The 20,112-nt window shown below is 47.8% G+C and overlaps 1 protein-coding gene across 1 annotated transcript in view; it reads left to right on the top strand.

The window, feature by feature from the left end:
• LOC142578297 (phosrestin-2-like) overlaps positions 1 to 18,519 on the top strand; it is a gene marked incomplete at its 5' end in the record, with an annotated part of 803,118 nt that extends 784,599 nt beyond the window's left edge. The window contains 2 exons of the mRNA XM_075687727.1: positions 3,682 to 3,878; positions 8,967 to 18,519. Of these exons, the coding sequence (XP_075543842.1) occupies positions 3,682 to 3,878; positions 8,967 to 9,518 (749 nt within the window). The remainder of the gene's footprint in view (positions 1 to 3,681; positions 3,879 to 8,966) is intronic.
• Positions 18,520 to 20,112: the final 1,593 nt, after the last annotated feature.

The following is a 20,112-nucleotide window of genomic DNA, read 5'->3' as shown; positions in this document are numbered from 1 at the left end:
TATGGAGGCCGCCCGGCGAGACTCCTTCGCGACGCAATTTTTGGTGTGTGCATGTCATATTCAGAAAATAGACAACATCTTTTCATGCGTTCGCATGGTCGTACGTTGCTATACATTCAACGTTTTTTTTTTTTGTAATAGCTACTGCTTCCGCCCTTGTAGTGTAAAGCAATGCCACACGAATCCAGCTGAACGGTACTGCGCAAGCATCGTTATTTTGCGTTAGTGGCATCCAGAGATGTGCGACCACCTTTACCAGGTGGTGTAGTGAATGGTAGTGCGAACTACAGAAAATAATCGGCAAATGTCCCACGCCAATTTTATTGCGTGTGTTTTGTTTTTCACCAGTTAGAGCATGTGCACCACCAGTGTTCGTTCTCCACATGAGGCCAGTATGTGCTTCGTGCAAGTGCTTTCGCGAACGCGTTTCTGGCATTCATGAAAAAGAAAATTATTTTTATCTTAATCTGGTTCGCGTTCCCGTTCACCAAGTGCGTGGCAAAAGTAACTGTCATAACGCGTCAAAGGCGACCACTAAGAAGCAAAGAGGAGAGCAGCGGCGTGGAGCGCCAGAAGAATGTGGGACGAAGAAGCAAAAGTCTTATGGACACCAGTTTTATCCGCTGCGGAGAAGCGTGCGTCTAAACCAGTGGCCAGAAACGTAAGATGAAACGGAAATCGACCACTCGAAGCGAATTGCATGCATGGTACACTCAGCCCAAAGGGTACAATGATTTCGAAGGTGGTAACTACCCCTTCCATGCGTCGCCGGAGATGTGAGTGGAGCCTCTGAGAGCCAATGAAGTTGTCAAAAATGTGATTGTAATGTCTCATTCCTCGTCTAGAATCACATGCGACAATGTCATCACTGATTTTTTTTTTTCGCGTTGCTCAGGTCGCGAGCCATGAGCGAACAGAACGTGACTTCGCGTCATCGGCCATGCTGGACACTGCAGGCGCTGCTCCGCTTGCGTTTCGCGTTCCTAATCAATGCAGAACGACAGCACACCGCTCATTCCCAGAAATGCTATTGCCTATTTATTGTTTCCGATAGCGCCACAGCTTTCTTTTTTCGCTTCCGACACCATATAGTCTATGTATAGGCAGAAAGATCATAGCAAACCACGGTGTCGCTGTCGTTCCTGCGCAGTATCTGAGATTAAAACTGAGGTTAAAAAGTGGAAGAGCAGTTCACCGTACGATTGCTCTCAGCGACAGACAAAGGTGTTTGATGTACGCGGCTGAACAAGAAAACAGAAAATTGCTGGCCGCACCTGATCTGCCTAGCTTAGGGCTGACTCCAGAGCGTCGTTCAGCGTTAGGGAGTTGAGAGGGAAATATGGTCAGAGAAAAGGATAAGGCAGGAGCTAAGGAGATGCGGAGGCTCGTGGTGCTAAAAAAACCAAGTCAACTTTATTCTTCTGGTTATCTGGATCACCTCGCAGGCTAAAAGCTAAGATCACAAATACTGCAAAAGCCACGCGCTCATCTTGCTTGCAAGTGCCCGGAAAGCGCAACGCGCACTTACCAGACAGAATACGGCATGTGCATGAGGCACTTAGGACGTTATGCTACTAGGCAAGCCCGAAAAGAGTATAGTCACATAGCAAGTCCTGCCTTGCTCGAGGAAATGGGTGAGGCTATATGTAGTGTACCTGTTCACGCGCGCGGGAGGAAGTGAGCAGCCAGAGCTGGAACTCCACGCTGTGGGCAGAAAGGCTTAGCGCGGGAAACGTGGTGTAACCGAACAGTAGTTGATCAGCTGCCCTTCTCTGTCTGACCCTGGGCTCTCTCTGCACGCCTTTGCGCGCAACAGTTGCCGCAAAACGCTTCGGCGTTTTTGCACAACGGTACGCGATGTCATATACTGTGCGCGATGATTTATTGCAGGGCCCACAGTTACGAACAACCAGCGTCATTCAGCGCCCTGAAAGGAAGAGGTAACCCGCACGGAAATGTGTCCGATCTGATTTTTCCCCCTACCCCAAAGAGTAGAGTCGGTTTGCGACGCGTCTGATGCTTCAACGTTCCAACAGCGCTTGTTTCATGTCCCAATGGTGCTTCGCGCTTCAGCATTGCGCTGCTGAGTACAAGGGCGCGGGTTCGATCCCGGCAGTGGTCGCAGCATTGTGAAGGTGGCGAAATGCAAAAAAAAGGAATGGTAGTATACACAATTTTGGGGCCCATTGAAGAACCCCAGGTGGTCCCCACTACGGCGTGCTTCATAACCGAATGTTGATTTTTTCAAGGGTAAAAGCTCAGAATTTAATTTATCTTATTTCCACCACTGGTGCTCTGGCCGTGTTGAAACATTTTGTTCAGCAAGAAGATATTGAATAGCATCTTTGCTCACGTCTGTGAACTATTCTATTTCTGCGTTTTGAAATGCATGCCCCTTAATATAGGCCAGTTGTGTATTCACACACCATCAAGTCAGGTCAGTTCCTTTACTTCCTTTTTTCTCCATAAGTAGCGAGTGCTTAAGTCATACATAAAGGTTATTCGTATCCAAAGCCAAGAACACCAGGCTGACTCGTTCGGGTGAGTGAGAGAGCCTAAATTTAAGCCTTAACTTCACATATTTATGTTGCCCGCAAACAGCCTGCCGAGTTAGGAATCAATTGATGTCATATTTCACGCATCCTCAGACAGGCTTATTTATATTTATGGCCTCGCAAAATATGTGTATGCCCGTATTTCGGGCACAAAGTCGTCCCAATCAACATGTCGCGGCGGTCCAGCTACAGTATCCCTATCGTATTACTATAATTCGTTAACGCTGCGTGAGGATATTTAAGATTAATAGAATACTAATGATTCAAAGCAGTGCATTCGGTAGCTATGGATCATTCGGTCACTTTAACAAAAGTTGATAAATCGACACCGGTACGTGTACAGTATTGCATTCCGCATTCTTTTTTGATTTCATACTCAGGGATTGGTTCATATTTGCCACATATATCCACGCCAATATTTTAAACACAGTGCTAATATTTTAAACACAGTATACCAAACTCATCTAAGGAAATGCCAATATTTGCCTATCGATGACTGCCGCGCTTAACCAACGGCCATAATTAAACTGAGTTTACAAAAATTTCGTTCTGCGAAATCTGCCGAACGAAGCTCCGTAACATCAGAGGGAAATAAAGCGCATTTCGCATTGCACGCAGTGCCCGAGTGCCTGCTTACCCTCTAGACAGGGGCAAGCTCGCTGCCGCTGTGTGAAGTGATTTTTAAAGAGAAATGGAAGAGATAAGTGCAGTGCCGTAACTGTCTCTCACAGGAGGACACCTCAACAGCACTGCACGGGGAAAGGGGTGTGGGGAGAAAAAGATGGAGATAGTGACCGGAAGTAAAAAGGAGAGAGAGACCGGAATAGCGAAAAAGAAAATGCGACAATGTAGCAAAGCGTTTGCGGGGCCTACAGCCGCGCTCTGAGGTGTGTTGCTTCACAGAATTCCATCAATGCCGAAAATGCACGCTTGGTGATGGAACTGTGAGCATTGGGGAAGAGTAGGCACTGCAGGGTGGTGCATGGCAAGCCATATCGGCGGTAGGAGGCGTACAGAGCCTCCCTCTCGGTCTCGAAGGCCGGGCAGTGAAGCAGAAGGTGTTCTAGTGTCTCCACGTCGTCGCAGTTCTGAAGTGGTCGTCCTTTCTTGTCGTCGGTGTGCGCAGGCGAACGGTCGGACGAGAAGCCGCACAAGCGCAACACCGTGCGCATGGCCCTCCGCTGCGTGCAGTACGCGGACGCGGCGGCCGACGCGCTGGCTGTGCGGCCGCCCTCAGCCAGTGTACGCAAAACGTTCGTATTCTGTCCCGGCCGGTTGGACCTGCAGGCGTCGCTGGACAGGGAGACGTACCACCAGGGAGACGTGAGTGCAACTCAAGCGTCTGCTTGGCTCTCGACCGAGGGCGCTTGCCTCCGGCGGTAACGTCACACATGGGACTTTGTTTCTGACAGCCATTGTGAAGTCTTTCTGATAACAGCTTCCGTACATCAGTTCTGTACGCCAATGGTCTCTGGTATTTAGTTTATGTAAATTGCACAGCGCATAACGATGCTGCTTTTCAAATGCCGCCACAGTCTAATTTTCTAATACTGCTACAGGGGACCAAACCCGAAAGCTTTGCATTATGCGAAAGTTGTGGGTTCGGTCCCTACCGGTGACAAGTGATCTTTTCGTCTACTTTCAATTCCCCCCTTTCCCCCCCCTTCATTATTTTCTACATTTCAATTTCAACCACAGGCGCTATAACGTAAAACTATTCCAATTCTGCAATCAGCCCTCCGCGATTGGTCAAAAACTTTTTTTGAACCACCCCCACTTCACCTCTCTGTCATGCGACGTCAGGAAAACAGCGATAGCGCCCCATCTGATATGACGTACACACACTGATTACGCATGATTTTACCGAACAAAAGAAAAACAGTCATTTCTGATTCGACGCCTTTTCCCCATTAGCCCTCGGCTATTGGTCAAAAGTTTTCGGGCTGCACCCACTTCACCTGCCTGTCACGCGATGTCGCAAAACCGCAAAAACTCACCGCGCCAAAGTGACGTGTACGCGTTAAAAATGCATTACTATGCCGAACAAAATTGAATTTTCTTCTGAAATAGCCGCAGGCTGCCCGTTCCGAAAGGAATAAAAGATGGCTGCCGCCGATCGCTCATGCACTGGCGACTCGCACCTGCCTGAGAGCATGGGTTTATTTGCGTATAATCAAACTTTTTGCGTGGCCGTCTGACGTTATCGAGCACTTTCGGCACGTTTACGACCTCGTTCTGCCAACTCTTCTTTGCTGAGGATCCGTTTTAGCGTTATTCTTAAGCTTCCGTTGCATGCCGCCGCGATTTTCGACCAGCCACCGCAAGATAAGTAAAGGAAAGCGGACCAATCGGAGACGCCGCGGCACCAGCCTCTTCGTCCGGTTATCGATTTTCAATGCAGTGACTCGGCCCTGTCGAATGCCTCTCCACTTGAGTGTGCTCCTCGCCTCTTGTCAGCCAATTAGATAAAACAAGCAGCTCAGTGTAGGCAATGTTATTCGTTCTTCAAGCAAACCAAAGTAAGCGCCTATGAACGATGAGAGCGTTTGATTGGTCCGTTAAGACAACCCTGCGGGTCACCGCCCAATGTTTGCGTTGACGGTTACGCAAAGTTGACGTCAGGAGATTGGAATAAAAATATATTGGAATAGTTTTACGTTATAGGGCCCCACAACTATTACCCCTATGCTTTCTTAGGCTTCATTGCCTGCTGGCTGCCCTCCGTTTCCCTTCTCCTCGTTCACAACAACGATGATAAGCAGGATGAAATAGAGGTCATGCGTCTGAGACGGCAACATCAATGTGTGATATAAAAATATTGAACAAGTCCATAACTCTGTTCGTCGCTAAGCATGGACATAACATACTCCAATACCATTTCGAGCAGATAACGTTTAAAATATGAACGCGAAGACAGCTATACTTTTTTTGTCATCACCGTACTTTTGAACAAAATTGCCTTGACGCTCGAATATCCTTTTCTGTACGACTTTATAAGCCCTAGGATAGTATGGTTTCAGGGAATTGATGAAGTACAACGGCAGTGTCTCAGAAATGTGATTATTTTCGTCGTCTTCGCACATCTTGAAAGTGCAGCCGAAGTCTGCGTTTCACGAGAAACTACGTGCGATCAATTTTGCTGGTCTAGTCGTAAATGCAAGGAAGCACGTGCCTTCGGCAAATTCTGAAGCTTATAAGCTTCGGAAGTTTACTGTAGTGCGCGTGCCACTGCGTCAAGTAACTTATCTGCCGGAAAAATTCACGGTTTTTATTCATTGATTGCTTCATACTCCCAGCGTCGTAACTAGGACAGCGTAGCTAAAGCTTGCACTGTCATGGCTCCCCTGACAGTGCAAGCTATAAGACAATTTCCCAACGTAGCAAATAACAATGGGCGCTATAACGTAAAACTATTCCAATGTGTTTTTATTCCAATCTCCTAACGTCGAATTTGCGTAACCGCCGACGCAAGCATTGGGCGGTAACCCGCTGCGTTGCCTCAACAGCCCAACCAAACGCCCTCTTAGTTTATAGGAGGTCACTTTTCTTTGCTTTAAAAACGAATAACATCGCCTACATTGAGCGGTTTATCGTTTGTAATTGGCTTGCAGGAGGCGAGGAGCACGCTGAAGTGGAGAGGGTTTAGATGAGGCCGATCCAGCGCAACGAAAATAGATAACCGGATGAAGGGTGGTGCTGGCGTCTACGATTGGTCAACTTCCCTTTACTTATCTTCCGGTGGCTGGTCGAAAAACGCGGCGGCATGCAACGGAAGCTTAAGAATTACGCTAAAACAGATCCTCAGCAAAGAAGAGTTGGCAGAACGAGGTCGTAAACGTGCCGAAAGTGCTCGATAACGTTAGACGGCCACACAAAAAGTTTTATTATACGCAAATAAGCCCATGCTCTCCGGCAGGTGCGAATAGCCAGCGCGTGAGCGATCGGTGGCAGTGCACTGGCTCTGTCCCAGCGGATCCCTCTCCACTTGAGCGTTCTACTCGCCTCTTGTCAGCCAATTAGATACGACAAGCCGCTCAGTGTAGGCAATGTTATTCGTTTTTCAAGCAAACAAAAGTGACCTCCTATGAACAAGGAGAGTGTTTGATTGGTCTGTACAAACAACCCTGCGGGTGACCGCCTGGTGCTTGCGTCTGTGGTTACGCAAATTTGACGTCAGGAGATTGGAATAGAAACATATTGGGATAGTTTTACGTTATAGGGCCCTAGGTGTACCCTTTCGCCCGCTCTGCTCTGTCGAGGCGCGCACGTGATGTGCCGTCTCAGCCAATGGGAATTTAGATGCCGTTTCGCTGCTGCAGACACCCCGCTTTTCGCTCAATGAGCCATTTGATGCTTTCGCATAAAAAAGAAGAAATTAATTTAAACTATGTAGAGTTATCAGGACATGGATGATTGGTTTTCTAAAATGCGCTTGACCAAAAAAAATGCTGCAAGTTACAATAACGCTTAAATAACTGCGTCCTTCCTTGTCCATGTTCATGCAAATGAGGCATAGCCATCGCTAGAGCACAGGTCAAAAGTGGAGAATGAGCCACTGCCGACTCAGCCAGAGCTAGTGCTCGCTTGTTGTTACACCAGGAAAGCTCACCATTTGTGCAGAACTTGTGGTCTTGAGTCTCATCAGAAGAAAATGACTGGGAAAATGAAGCCCCCACAGGCACTATGCCTCATTTAGAATGATTTTTCGCAGTCTTCTGTTTATATATATGTCTTGATCTTTTACTCATGAAAATAGAATGCTGAAGCTTATTTTTTTATTAAATGGCCCCTAAAACAGTTCGGACAAATTTTGTAGACGCGTAGGTTACAGCTAAAGCTAATCATTCGCACCACAATTTGTGTCAAGCGTCTCCTTTTAAGAGAACTACGGATGATTACAAGTTACCCTGCACCATAGTCATGCGTTTTCTCCTCAGCTCGTTCGCCGAGTGATCGGGGCTTAGCTCCGCCTTCACTGGCTCTGCGTATGATGGCATGTCGTGTCGTCGACTTCCGGTTCTCGAGGAGCGAGCGCACGAAGCCTCTCCAAACTCTCCGCCAACTGTTTGGCAGTCTACCCCAAGCGAGAGCTATCGAATTAGCGCGCGTTGCGAGCATTCTGTCGCAGCGCCAAACGTGTCTGGCATTCCGGTAACCCCAGGCGAGCAGGGCGTTTCGAGAGATGCATGGAGGCATAAACTCAAGCTGATGAAGGAACTTTAGCGCAGACGTACGTGAGCGGCCTGATCGGTCTACACGGTCCAGCCACCTGTTGGCGCAGAGCTTAACCAGTCAAACAAAGCGCTAATATTGCTCTAACCAAGTGTAAAACATTTTAAACATGTACAAACACAACGTGGTAATGACTACACTCCTGCAAAAAATTTACACCTGCAGCAAAGAAGAATACATTTCATTACTGCTACTGTGTGTGGTTGAGCTCTGTGCCACCAGGTGACTGCCTCGTGTAGACCATTGACATTTGCGCTTCTGCTCGTCCCGTGAAACGGCACGGTCAAACGGCCAGGCCCTTTCCCCTTGCTCTTGCGTTTACCCGAATACTGGACTCGCGAAACGCTATTGTGGTATTTATCCTCCGGTGTAAAGTGGACGGCCGCAAACGCGCAAAATCCAGGCGCCGATCGGATAGCGACAGTCCGATGCGCTGCAGCCAGTCCACTCGTCTGCTACCTTGCAGAGGGGCACGATGTCGCAGCTTGACATATTGCCAGTCGCTACGTTTGCAGCCCAGAACGCAACAAAGTCGAAACATGGTGCTCGCGAAAAGACTGAGACCGACTCTGACCGCGGAGCTCTCGTCAAAATGGAGCACGTTGTAACACAAGCAGAGGACGCTTGCTGTGTGCCGTAAGTGCATAAGTGTACTGAGAAATTGTTCTTGTGCATTCTCTTTCTGTTACGTTCTTTTTATAGAAACAAATTAACTAACATTCCAACTATTACGAACAACATTTGTTCACCATAAAGTTGGAAAAATTATTGATGACGCGTCCAGGGCAGCCAAACGGATTGCTCACCCTACTAACGTCATTGGGGCAAATGACGTCAAATAGGTAGGGGCGGCTTAAAATTCAACCGAGTGATGTGCTGTGATCGGCAGCGATGTACATGTACAGTCGTTTTAAAACCTTATAATAAATTACACGCTTTACGCGGAGCACTTAGATGCGTCAATTAATGACCAGAAGGACCTAGTCTAACGACTCCGTACGTTCGTGCGAAATCTTCAAAATCGTTTCAGGGTCCCTTTAAAAATAAAAAAGGTGATTTTTTCCTTTTCTTCAAAAAGCGAAATTTTTCGACCCACATTTTTCGACCGTATTAGGTTGACATGTAAAAATGGGCGTATGCTTTCCCATTCGTGGCGGCTGACACCCTGTGCACTCGCAGGTGGTGCGCATTCACGTCACCATGAACAACGGCTCCTCCAAGACGGTGCAGCGACTTAAGGTGGCCGTCCTGCAGCACGTGCATGTCTGCATGTTCACGCACGGCCGGTTCAAGAACCTAATCGGCAGCGCAGACTCGGGTCCCGGCCGCGCCGTGCCGCCAGGCACTACCGTGTCGCGCGATTTCGAGGTGCGCCTTCAGAGCTGCGAGAAGTTCCCCGTGGCGCTGGCCGTGGAGAGTGAGTTCCACGAGGAGGATGCGACCACGTACAGCCTTTCGTCGACCACAGTGCTGCTCAACCCGCGGGAGAAGAACCCGTACGGGGTCAACGTCAGCTACGAGGTCAAGGTCAAGGCCATCCTGGGCTGTATCGACCGGCCACTCGTCGTGCGCCTGCCATTCCGCATAATGCTCCCACGGCCCCCGCAGCACGGCGCGAACCGCACGCCGCTCGCGTCGCCACTGCAGCCCGACGACTCTGCGGACTCTGTCGCCGACTGCTTCTCGGAGGACATTGCCCGGCTAGCCGTCAGCAGCCGACCCAACACCTAGTGAAGCAGGCTGTGCGTGTACTCGGATCCACCCCGGGACCATCCACTCTTCATCTCTCTGGTCTGTTTCGGCTCGGCAGTGCGCGGCGAACAGAGCGCGGCTACCTTCTTTTTTTTTTAGTCGACCAGGCGGTGCCAGCTTGATCGCGCGAAACCTGGGAACACAAAATGGCGCCCGTGGCGTGATTAAAAAAGAATTAACTCTGGCTTTTTACGTATCAAATTCACGATCTGATTATGAGGCAGGCCGTAGTGGGGGACTCCGGAATAATTTAGACCACCTGGTTTTCTTTAACGTGCATACAATGCACGGTACATTGCTGTCATTGCATGTCGCCCCCCATTGGGGCCAAATGCAAAGCCACTAAGCAACCAAAGCAGGTATAATAGCGTGACGTTCATTACGCGGGGGTCTGGCCGTTCGAAAAATGATGTCTTGCTTTCCGAACTACGCTCGCAGGATACTTTCTGTCGGCGCCCGTGAACACCTTCAAGCCACCAATCTCTGTGCCGGCCCAATCTTTAGTCGATATTGCAGTGGTGTTTGAATTATAGTCAAGACTTTACTAAGTTACATCCTCTTTATGTACACAGTCACTGTTTTTAGACATTCCTTTCACTCTTTTTCTATTAATCATCCACCCTACTGTCAGTTTTACGAATTTTCCTCGATAATTTTTTCCGCTTATCTTAAGCCGACTTCATTTGTTCTTGTCGCCAAAGTCAATCATCATTTTAGTAAATGAAAAAGTTGATCTACCTGCTATCTGACCTGAATGTATATTGAGTTAAATCTTGAGTTACCTTCTAAATCGTGAATTATTACACCTTTGAGTCTCCTTTCCATGGACCACTACTTTCACCAAGTTTTCATTGTATATTTACAACAATAAAAGGCACATGTGGTAATGCGGACAAAAGGAAAATTGAACAAATATAGAAATGGCGACCTAATGTCAACTGTAAGCTTTGGATGCTCGATATAATTATTAATTCGTGACAAGCAATAGTGGTAAAATTACGCTGGCTGTAAACTTTTAGACACCACAAGAAATCTAAAGATAAATGTTAGAAAGTGTCCTATTCTTGACAGTGATTTTTCAGCTGCACAGAAGCCGCGTAGTTGTACAAACACCTGTGATTAATACTTTCAAGCATAGACAATTCTAAGGTAAGCAGTACACAAATTAAAACTACGTCACACCGCATCATGAGGGACACCCGCCAACGTGATAAAATTTCTCCTTAGATGCGCAGGTCAAGCATAATCGTGCAAGTCCCAGAGATCATGTGACACCAGGTACGCCACTGATGCGTTATAGTGTTCGTTTATTTTCCAACAAAAAAAGGTTTAATTCACACACCCTATCAACAAATATGAGATGTGTATTCGCAACAGAGCGCTACTCTTGAAACCCTCTTTAGAATATTTTCTATATTAGTATCCCTGACAGCTTGCTGTTTAAACCATCACACCCTCATGGGGCGTAGAGAAATTCGGTCAATTTCCTAGATAGCAATAGTGTATCGCGCGTACGAAGGTTCTCCCGTTACATGTTCAACAAATGGGGAAATGGCGAAAGTAAAGTGTCTTGCGCGGTACCTCTACCACAAAGGCGATAAAACCAAAACACAGCAATAAAATATGCACCGTTGAGCACAGTGCAACGGGCAGGATTATTTTCTTTATTATTATTTCTTATTTTTTTTAGATGCAGCCGCGAAAATACGCTGCGTGACTTATAGAGCTTGTGCTTGGCTGCCGCATGCCCATGCAACCACGATTCGGACGCTCAAGCTGGCACCGGTCACGAAACCTGGATGGAAGCTCAGGGCGATGTGCGAGTGGACTGGAAAGTGTGCTGCAGAGGCGTTTTGCCACCGGCGCCGCGCCGGCTTGTACAAATGAATGCTGCCACCGCGTTTGCTTCGCGTGACCCGCGGAATCTTTTTTGGCTGTGCACCACATGAAGCTACAGTCGCTAAACGGCCACAAATTGTTCACAAGCGAGTGACAAACATGAAAATGTTCATTGTTGTGCATTTTTTTTTTCATATAGCCAGCAACGTATGGCCACTATGTCATGTAAATTGGGCTGTGAATGTCGCTTTCGTTGTTCAACAGTTTATCGCAGTGTATATGCTCGTTCAGTTTATTTTTCTTCTACTCTATTGAAGGAGCCAGAAGTGATCAAAAGTTCGTCTTTCCAGCTGTGCAGAGCCAGTCAGAAAAAAAACTAAATAAAGTGGGGTTACCGTTCCTAGTAAGCCTCCATGTTGTGAACTGCAAAATCGAGAATCAAATGATTAATTCTTTATGTCTGCTACCCGCTGGAAGAAGTGCTGTATTGAAGCACGAAAGACCTACAACAATACAAAACACTCGTTCTCAATATGTGAGAGATAAAGTTAAAATCAAATCAAAATACATAAACCTTGTTGCTGTTTTAGTTCACTTTCCGCCCAAGGTCTTATTCTGTGTTGTTACTTTATGGAAAAACGTTCGCTCTAGGTAAAGATTAATCATCCATGTTGCAAAGCTCCTTGCGTGATGCATTGTACTGTGCTTGTATTTAAGAAAGAGAAAGAACCGGCAAGTGCAATGGTTCTCTTCACCCCTACCCCTTTTACCACCACTTTCCCTCCACCGCGCCCACGTGGAGCAGCCGTTAACGTAAAGCAAAAAATCATTATTGTATATTCCATGCGCCTTAGAACAACATACACGTTCGTAAGCGAGAAATTTGTGTTACGGTTGTAAGAGCCATCGCTCGCGCACGAACGTTACTGAACGTGTTCGCCGCCTGACTGAACGGACAAATATTTTAAAGCGCAGCTCCAGGCGCCCGTTCCTGCAGCGAGCGTCGAGTAGTGCGGCGGCGGTGGCTACGAGGTGGCGCCAGAGTAGCACGAGTCGTCTGGCTTCCTACAATAATTACTAGAGGGAGTTCTGGCGCTGCAATCGTTCAGCCACCATGGGAATGATGAGAAGTACATGGATTTGTGTGATCTTCGTGCTTGTGGCTTCAGGAGTTCGTGCGACTTCGTTTATTACGCTTTATCTGCCTTCATTGCCCCAAAGTAATCAATACATCTTTTTTAATGTAGAAGACTCTGCGAACACACACAATCACTCTTAATTGCAGCGGTTCGGCCTGTCGAGGTGGCCCAATCGAAACACACCAAGCGTCTCAACACGCTGACCTGGCCGCGAGAAATTCATAAGGATGTTCCATGGCTCTTGTCAGTGCATGCGTCCGTGCCGTAATGGTTTCAATATCGTGCTTCTGGTCTGAGGTCCTGTGTTCGAATCCTGCCGCCGGGCGATTTTGATAATGTTTCTTTAATTATTTATTGCGCAGTACTTTATTGAAAATTGTGAGTTTTCAAAGTCACCATGCCGCATCAAGCCAGAAGGACGAAGTTTGGGCAAATCCATGTATTTCCCATAATTCCCATGCTGGCTGAACTGCCCCGATTGCAGCTGCCATAGACACTGGCACCAGAGTTCCCTCTAGAAATTATTGCGCGAAACTGTATGGTCTAGCTGAAAGGTCTGTCTGCGGCGGCTGCTGTGAATCGCGGCCACGCGTCACCCACGCGCTCCCTCTCGCGATCTCCCGATTAGCGAGGCAGTGGCGCCACACTTCGCTCCGTTCGGAACGTGCCGCAGGAGACGGATTGTCCGCGCCAGCCAATATATCGCGAAAAATGAAACCACGTATAAAGCCGCAGTCAAATTTCGCATTAGGAACTATCGTAATCGTCGGTGAAATTTGTTATTAGTATGTGACACGCAAGTAATGCTGTTTGCATATTCATTTTTTAATTACCGCTGCCAATATCGCTTCTTTCGCCTCGTTGCAGGTTCACGAGTTTCTCATGCATCGTGGCTCCACTTTACCTTCAGACTCGCGAACCGCGGCCTACGCTGCATTTCTTCTTCCTCTTCTTCTTTCGCTTCCCTTCTGTTACCTCATTGCTGGTTTCAGCCTTTCTCGCGCACAATGGCTCGAGCCTGAACGGGTGCCCCATGAGTCACTGCTGCTTTTAGCATTCGGGTTTCGTCGCTGGCGTGCTACAGCTGGTTGAAGTGCCAATTGTCCGCAGGGGAACTGCCCCACTTTCGATACCATTTGCGATGTCTTCTTTTGGACGATATTTTGCTGTAGCTGTGACGGTGTTATCCTTTCTTTTGCGGAAGGAATAAGGTTAGACAGTTTTCGTAAGGACACTAAGAGCTATTCGCTTTAAATAAAGCTTCTTCTAAACAAGAGCGAAGTTCTGCTGATTCTGTCAACATTTTGCGAGGTATTCACCGCGGTCACATAGCTACTACTGAGTTTAGCCAGTGCTCAGTGCTAAGACTTGTTTTCTTACTCTTGACCTTTGTTGCTCTTCTTGCTTTTAGGACGCTGTGTGAGGGTAAAATGAAACACGAGAGCCGTAGATTAATTGATGTCCTTTGCTACGCTTTCATTGCACCTCGCAGCTTTAAAAGGTATGCTCATGACTAACGCTGAAGAACTCGTCCCCCTTTGCCCGTACTCTCCGTTTGGGCTACTGTACTTAGTAGGTTATCGAGACCCAACTGGCACGCCACACACAAGACGCTGCGCCTTGGTCCTCTTCTGGGATTGCACTGCCTTCATTGATTACTAATGACATCCCTTCTTTGCTGCGACGCGGGAAGAAGGAGGTGGGGAGGCTTGCTTTGCATTGTAGCCCCCATTTCGGAAACAAGCGCGTACCAGACGGCAACGGCACTATCCGGACCAACCTAAAATCCCTTTATGAGTTTTAAAAGCTTACTACCGAAAACGTTTGCGGCGCCGCCGACGCACTTTATTGGACAGCGCCCACTTCCGGCTGGGAGCTGCTTCCGTCCGCCATGTTCTTCCTGGACCAGTCCAGCTGCTGAGTTCGACGGCGTTAGCACGCTTGTTTTCTTGCGTGTGGAATTGTATCGGCTACAGATTTTCGGTGAAGGTGACTTCTGTATATCTGTCGCTGTTTGCTGGAAGTCAGCGTACCTTCCCGGACGCTTCTTGCTGCCTGCTGCTGCAATGTTTCATTGTTCGCCTCAAGACAATGGTTTACACATATTAAAGGCACAGATAGCACAACTGCGGGCGGAATGCACGTTTCGAAAAGCTTAGCATCAGTCTGAATAGCGCTAACCAGATTCGGCTACGAACGGCAAATTTGGCTTTGTGATCGTGGGTTCGTTCTTGAGCGCGAATGACGCGTAGCCGCGCAGTGTGGCATCCTACTTAAAATCGCTTAGTTGAGTTATTGTCGAATATTTAAACAGCAGCATACAGGAGATTCGGCAGTGATTTTATTACAGAACAAAACTAAAGGTAAAGACGCTGCCGGCCGCAGCAGTTGCTATCTGAGGTTTTGCGCACACAAGCTGCGGCCGACAGAAATAAAAGGGATAGGGAGAAGATGGCAAGGGGCGGGAACGAGGATGGTGAGCAAGGACAGAGAAGAGCTATGCGCGCTGTTTACTAAGGAAAATAAGTTTGCACCGCTTGCGCGCGAATGTTCAGGCACAGTTCTGAATTGTGCCACGGGCGAGTAACCATTGCAAACATCTGCAAAAACAAACTTCACATACAAAGCTGCAGGCAGTTCTGAATTGTACTACGTACGAGCGACTGATCGAACATCGGCAATAACGATCTGCATATACAAAGATGCGCGCGTGCACTGTTCTCTCGCGAACTAGGCAGCTGCACTACGACTAAGCAGTTTCACCGCTCGCACCGTCCACGACAAAAACAGCACGTAAATAACAGCTGGAACGCATTACTGGCACATTTCCCTTCTTGCCAGTACCCAACTCATTTGCCACGTTTCTTTCGTGCCTCTCACAGCTAAGCTGTGACTGTAAATGCACACCGTTCATGTGCATACAGCGCGTACAACCGCGCCACCGGAGCGCGTTAGGAAGAATATGGCGGCCGACGCGAGTAGCAAGGAAAAGCGTGGTAGGAGAGGAGGAACTTGTCGCTACTTGGCCAAAGCCGATCTAGAGATTTTAGACAAACCGTGTGTGTCCACCTTTGCACTTACAAAGTAACGCCTTAAAGTGAAGGCACAATCCGCGAACACGTTCGGATGGCGTAAATAAAACTGCAGCTGGCGTAAACAAATGTATGAATGGCATATTTTCCCCCTGCTTATGTAATCCGCCTGTCATGGCAATGCGCACATCGCCACAATACTGTACAAGCGGCCCGCGGACGACGGAATAAGCATAGGTCAGTATAATACAAACGCCTCCGAGTGCTCAGTTTAAATATTTGCTTTACTTTACCCGATGTAAGAAGAGGTGTGCAAGCGTTGCACAAGTGATATGACATCATAACCTGGAATAGACAATATAATTATCAAAACTGTATCATAAAATAAAAACTGATTCACACGTTTCTAACATGTCCGCTGCCATATTGCTAGGTGGTCCGCCATATGTTCTAGAGAGGAAGTACCAGGTGTTTCGCGTAGGGGCTAGTCATTTCGCACTTGTAACGCTGTGAGCTTCATGTGCTCAAGGTGTTGCTCTGAAAGAGTCGTTCTTCTGCGCACTGCATGTTATAGATGTTTTCATCGCCAACGTGCAGATAATGGCTTGTACCCACAAATCATGGAACTAGCAGTTACGATCATATAGTTCTTCATAAATTCCTATTTCCGTTCGTTATTATCTTAGTCTGGTCAAGCAACCGTCTGGCAATCAAGCTAGGTGGGGATGTTGGGCGCAGCACACAAGATCTACGTAGCTTTGCTGCACCAGTGTAGCGTACTTTGTGATAGGGGACGGTCACATCGATAAGGAAGCAAAAGCCGTTCCTGGGACGCCTTGAGAATCCCTAACCGACGAAACAACTCCCGCATTGTTGTCATCCTCTAGAAGTTCCAAGTGACTTTATGTCAAAACAATTCAGGTGTCCTTTAAGGCGATCGTTTAGTCGAAGGAAACGAACATGGTAGATGGAGGTCTCTTAGTCTGTAGCGCTGTTAGTCTGTAGGAAGGGGTTACGAGGTCATTTACCCATGACTGTAGTGTCCGGCCATTCTGTCTGCAACTCAAAACGATCCCTGGACCGCCGCTACACCTCTACCTTCGCTACCACTTTAAAAGAAGGGCTCATAAAAGAAGAAGTACTGTGAGAGAGTTTGCTTGTTACGACTGCCGCAGCTGAAGCAAAAAAAAAAAAGATGATGCGACAGCCATGAAAATTTATTTACCAAATATTTTCATACCGTTACGGGGGATTTTCGCAGGATCAAAGAATAGTTTCGGGGCCTCTTTAACTAATGTACTGTTGTTGTTGTTGCTGTTGCTGTTGTTTTGATACACCAGATTGGCAATGCAGTTTCTCTACTAGACAATCACTGGTATGTCGGCCGCTTCCCTCATCCTTCTGAGGAGGAGATGGTATAGCGCAAAGGTGGCACACACGGGGGCTCTATTCTGTATCTTTAGTCGGTCGGCAATGGGCTTACAACCCTACTGTAGGAGCCCCGGACTAGGAGCTCAAATCTCTCCAGCCCTCGGGTACCGTAAATTGCGCACCGATCACATTCCGCCTGAGGGGACCACCCCCACTTTCTTGATGTAGCCATGATATGGATGAGCCATGAGCCACCCCCACTTGCTCGATGTAGCGATGATCTTCGTTTGATCAACTCCGCAGTGCTCGCGATAGCGGTGGCCATGTCACATGACGTGCAAAAGCACTTAAATACTCGGAGCTACAGCTTGACTGTCCTATGCCGGTGACCTGTGCAGGAAAGGTGCATGTTAGAACGTTTGCTGCGAACCCACCTTCATAACCAAGGAACCACCGAGGCTGCATCCGTGGAACGGTCACACTACTGCCATTATACGTGCAGCGGCTGCACCAGGGGGCTCGGCGACATCAGCTATGCGTCTCTGACACAACATAGGAAATGAGCAAATAACAGACTGGAAGAAGCACTGTTACTTGCTTTATTTTCTTTTCCGATGTATCGCGCTGCTAGTCCCAGTATGGTTCAGCACCCTTTAGCGCAAATTTTGGTGAAACCCCGGCCATGGAATATCCGCATCAAGCGCAGTAAAGTGAGTACGAACTGGGCGCGCGGACATGGTTGCATTGTACTCGGACTAAAGAGAGTTCTTTCTTTTTTTTTTTTAGGTGCACTCCCACCATTTTGTGGGGCGCTACCTATTGCGCGGACATCGCTGCGTTCGCATGTTTTCCCACGGTATAGGCGTGGGTGAAGCACAGCCAGAAAATCTTAAAACATATAAATATGTAACTTAATTTTTTCTTCGAATTTTCTCATAAAACTGCCGTCACGAAGCGGCACAGAGAAGGTGTCGAACAACACAATCACCTTGACTCATCAGATGGTTGAGAAGAGCACTTATGTTTTGTACTTGTTGCCACTGACAGCGCCTTGTGGCCGCACAGCGTTGTATCTGCAGTTGTCGTAACTTTTGAGAACTTTTATTTTTCCTCCTTTTCTCTCGCTTGTTCTTAAGGAAATGTGCCGTGTTGAAAAAAATCTTGCTTGTGGCTGTTATGTACTTCTAGGCAACATGGTTTCTCAGCAGTGACAAACAGATAACGTCTTCTTACCGCAGCATACTAGCTTTAACCTTTCATCTTCTGCACCTATTTAAATTCTCCTGCGTCAACTTTTTATCTATTTATTTTATGCTGCGAGAAAGTTACCCACAAATGAATGAGTTTTATGTTGTTTCTTTGTTTGCTTGTTTGTTTTTCTTCTCCAATACTTTTTTCAGTGTCCGTCGCATAATCCTGTTCTTGAGAACGGTCGTTTACGTTCTATGATAGGCTGTTCTGATATTGAGTTAAGCTAGCCATTGTGATGTGACGCTTCAACACCTGTTTTCAAAGACCATATTGTGTGCTTGGATCACATGCTGGACAAATAATTTTACATCATGTTCACTTCAAAATAAATATTCAAGCCACCACACATACCGTGTCTGTCGTCCTTCATTGAGCAGAGTTTGCTCTGTGTCTATCAATAGAGCACATATGGAGTTTCAGCGAACGCTTTCGAAATGTTTTAAGGCTTCCTGTAGCAGATAGCATAATTCTAGTTCTTTAGGTGTTCAACTCGAAGCGGCGGACACTACTTGCAAAAAAATGAGATGCATAATCTACTAATTAACAAGCGATTGCTAATTAACTTTCTAACTAATGACCTTATGGCTCATACCGCAATTTGCAAATACTAGCCGTGGAGTTCGCAAGGTGGATCCACTCGGAACGAATTCTTACGATGACACCAGTTTCGAGATATTAATTCCCGAACTTTGCGGATAAATGCATTGGCGTTCCAATTACTTTCTTAACAAAACGTCGTTTTAAGCATTCAAGCACACAAGTAACACAAAAATTTCCCGGCGCACTGTTACTAGGCCACTCAGGTCATTCTTTCAACTCATCCCCCTTGCTGCTGACCGCCCCCCCCCCGACCCGACCATTCTTCTAAAAACAGAAACGCAAGCCGCCTTGTTAGGGTACTGCTCTGCAAAGCTATTTCAGCCCGCTGCACGTGCTTCGATCGACCCGCGGTGCTGGCGCCCTTCGGAGAACCAGCGAGGACGACAGCGCTAATCCACTATGCGCCTCGTTCGGAGAATCGGTGACGACAGCAGGGCGGGCCACGTTTGGCACCCAACGTACTGTTGGTTGATTTGCCGGGTCGTCATGGTCTCTCTGCAGCAAGAAGAGCTTTCCCTAACAAAAGGGGGCTTCGCGGTACGGGGGCCCCAGGATTCGTCACAGTCTGCTGACCCTCGTGGTGACTACATGAGAAAGGCAGCTCTGGAATTTAGAGGCGCAAGACAATGGGCAACCGGCAGCCGCGCTGCGGGGGTCAGCTAGGGGAACCAACGCCCCTTTCAAAACTGAAGATAATGGACAACCGGCGGGTCAAATTCGATGGCTGGTCGAATGGTTCTCTCACCTAGGGAACTAGGGACCAATGTGTGGTCCGTGTGGTCGGACCCACGCAAACAAGGATCAAGAATACGCCAGGCTACAAGAAGCATTACGCAGCACTGACCAGGCGGAGCAGCTCTGGGCTGTCCAGCGAGCCCACGATGCGGCCAGAGAGTTACAACTCCCGGTCCCAACGTGGGAGTAGCCCGCTCTATGGGACCTTGCGCCCCGTAGCTCGCAGGACCTTTCATTAAAGTTATTCCATCCATCCATCCATTATAAGCAGCTGTTGTCGGCTGCTAGTCTGTGCTCGTCAACGTACTCGTAACCTGTGTGCTCGTAAGCTGCGTGCTGTATGCTCGTCTTGCGTGTTCCATTTGGGAGCCACGCTAGACTGCGTAAATGTATCTCTTGTTTAAAATGTAAATACTGTAAATAAACCCTGTACGCCTAGTTCCTCCCAAGTTCCTCTCTACGACCTTCAACCCTTACAAATGGTGGCAGCGGCGAGATCGTCCGACAACTCCTACAACCGTATGCCAGCGGTGGGATCGTCCGACAACTCTAATAACTGAATGGCAGCGGTGAGATCGGCCTACGACTCGGGGACAGCAACGGCAG

The sequence above is a fragment of the Dermacentor variabilis genome, chromosome 1, assembly GCF_050947875.1.
Source record: "Dermacentor variabilis isolate Ectoservices chromosome 1, ASM5094787v1, whole genome shotgun sequence".
Lineage (NCBI taxonomy): Eukaryota > Metazoa > Arthropoda > Arachnida > Ixodida > Ixodidae > Dermacentor > Dermacentor variabilis.
Note: the sequence above shows the minus strand (reverse complement) of the source record. Positions and strands in the feature narration are given on the sequence as shown.